The 2,773-nt window shown below is 34.5% G+C and overlaps 1 protein-coding gene across 3 annotated transcripts in view; it reads left to right on the top strand.

Moving 5' to 3' along the window:
* LOC106867537 (ETS homologous factor) overlaps nt 1–2,773 on the top strand; it is a 32,355-nt gene that overhangs the window by 22,678 nt on the left and 6,904 nt on the right. For all 3 annotated transcript variants that reach the window (XM_014912436.2, XM_014912435.2, XM_052968389.1), the window contains exon 3: nt 1,788–1,971. In XM_014912436.2, the coding sequence (XP_014767922.1) occupies nt 1,788–1,971 (184 nt within the window). The remainder of the gene's footprint in view (nt 1–1,787; nt 1,972–2,773) is intronic.

Genomic DNA, 2,773 nt, shown 5'->3' with positions numbered 1-2,773 from the left:
ATATATATATGCCTTTTAAAAGAGTATTTATACATACATAAACATATGTTCCTATATACATATACTCGTAGACACACATGTACATTTACGTGCATAGACGCTCACCTATATTTCACATTCTGTTATGTTTTATATGTATGCTCACTTACATACACACATGTGTAGAGGTACACATACTGTGACACAAATACATACCAGAAACATATACATACTTATATATGTGCCTCTTGCTAACGTCTCGTGTGTATACTTAGGAGCAACGTCTTTCATGTGCTATTACAATAACCACTTTCGGGCATATAGTCGGATATACACACAATTATGAGAACATAAATCTGTCGTTGGATGATGAGTATACGTACAAACACCAATACTACGAAATACATTCAATACAGACATACACACCCACATATACTACACAAGTTGCAAATGCAATTATGCTCATATGTTTTCGTGGGAGCTGTGATCTTCCACTTTCTGTTGCAAGTGGTATTTCGGTTGGTCTTTTTCTGACTATACATACTCGAATGACTTTGTGTCACTCTCTTAATTAGGTTTCTGAAAGAGTGTGTATGCGGTAGAATCTAAACTTGAAAGTGTTGGCTGTTGGCAAAATGTAGGATTTGAGTGTGTTGTTTGTATTGTTTCTAGTGAAGATTCTCTTCGATACAGATGTAGCTAAGTTTAGCGGTGTTGGTGATGGATACCTTACATTTGTTGTTTTCTGTTGTTTCTTTTTTTATCTGAGTAAAAGGTTTCTACTAAGGATTTTAATGTGGCATTGTGTGTTACATTTACATTGTTTATAGAGTTGGGTTGTTTATGATGTTTGATGAATATTGGATTTTAGAGATACCTCTTTGTCTCTCATGACGTTGGAAATTATGTAAGTCGATTATTGTTAAAACTGAAAAGTTATTGCTTACAATATTCCATATAAAATATCTCAATAACTGAAGTTAACGTCACTTTCCAGTCGATCACTTACATTTAGTGATGGTTTATAGTATATGTTCACCCCGAGACTAAGTATATGCTTATCAGAATTCCATGCATACATACGTGTGGACGTTTGTGCGTATGTTGGTCTGTCTATGTATATTTGTATATGTATGTACATTTTATTTACACACGTGCATATGTATATGTATATATTTATACATGTATATATATATGTAGGTGTGTGCATGTGTGTATGTGTGTGTGTTTATTTATGTATACGTATGTGTATATCATATACATATATGCATCGATGAGTTTACGTATGTGTTAAAACACGATTGTCTTAGTGTTATCATTTTCATTATACCTTTTCTTTAATTTCTAGTTAGTTTCTTGCAATTTGTTTGGAAACTTCTTAAATCCACCAAATTAGGTCCTAGACATCTACATACGCAGATTCTATGTTGTGTGGTTGATTTTAATACGTTGATGTTTCTCTCTTTAACAAACAAAGCCAATATCATTGCTATTGCCTTTGTCATTACCGTCAGAATTCGAACTTTTGACAGTTACCATTTTTCTTAAGAGGTTAAAGGATGATTATCTTTTCTTTGTAACTGGTGTCTATACTGATTCCTGGAGGATCATAAAAGTCAAATGTATCCTCGATGGGATTTCATTTCAGAACGTAAATGGACACAGCTATATATCCGTCACTCTATCAATTCTTCCATTCATTGCCCTTGAAAAGTATCGATAATAGAATAATACGTGAAGGTTCAGATATAACAACTATTTGTAAAAGTCACACAAAGCAACCAATGTTTATTTCTTATGAATTTCAGCCAAGCATAGCGGAAGGTTTTACACAATATGATAGCAAAGATAGTATCGAACCCTATATGGAATATTTGAATGTTGAAGAGAACTGTGTATACAACACAATAACAGTAGAACCAGTTACAGAAAATAGTACACCAACTTACACAAATTTGTCGCTTAAAATGGAGCAGAGAGATTGTGTTTATGGTAAGTATAAGATATTGTTTGACTTGCTCGGGTTTATTTCCAGTAGACATATATACGTACACACAAACACATACACACACACAACCGCGCGCACACCCTCATTTAATAATTCTTGATATTTCTTCTAAATTTTCTTCGTGTGTTTCATTTTGTTTTGGTCCAGTTATTCTTACTCTGTTTACCTCACGTTTTTCTTCTGTTTTCCGTTGTGTTCCATGCCCTCGCCAATTCACTTTAAACATTGTCGTCTTCTGATAGTCTTTATTTTCTTTATGCAGTTCCTAATCAAGCATCTCTTCTGTGACTTGTAATTATCTGTTTCCTATATTTGAAAAATCGGTTTTGCAATTTTTTAATCCTACACTCTCACTCCATTGCTACACGTTGATATACACACTCACTTTCACACTTCGTTATTCTTCCTTCGTTTCCCCCTCTCTTCTCTCGTTTTTTTCTTAAAGTCTTTCTCACTTCTTTTTTTCCAATGTATCCCCAGTAGTTCGTTGTCAAGCACAATTTTTTTAGTTTTTCTCTTCTCCCGTCTATATCATTCTCTCAAACATTTGACACTTTAAATCTGTTATTTTATCAGGTTACCTTTCTAACTCCTCCTCTCAGTTGTAGAGCTCTACCTTGTTTCATCACACCTGCTTTACTATGTTACTTACACGCACTGTCTCTTCCTCTCTCACTCTCTCCTACATCCTATATTTCATTCTCTGCTCACTAACTACTGGGCGACAGCAGAATCTCTCTCTCTCTCTCTCTCTCTCTCTCTCTCTCTCTCTCTCTCTCTCTCTCT

Source organism: Octopus bimaculoides, chromosome 5 (genome assembly GCF_001194135.2).
Source record: "Octopus bimaculoides isolate UCB-OBI-ISO-001 chromosome 5, ASM119413v2, whole genome shotgun sequence".
Taxonomy (NCBI): Eukaryota; Metazoa; Mollusca; class Cephalopoda; order Octopoda; family Octopodidae; genus Octopus; species Octopus bimaculoides.
The sequence above is the reverse complement of the archived record's forward strand: the minus strand, read 5'-3'. Positions and strand labels throughout refer to the sequence as shown.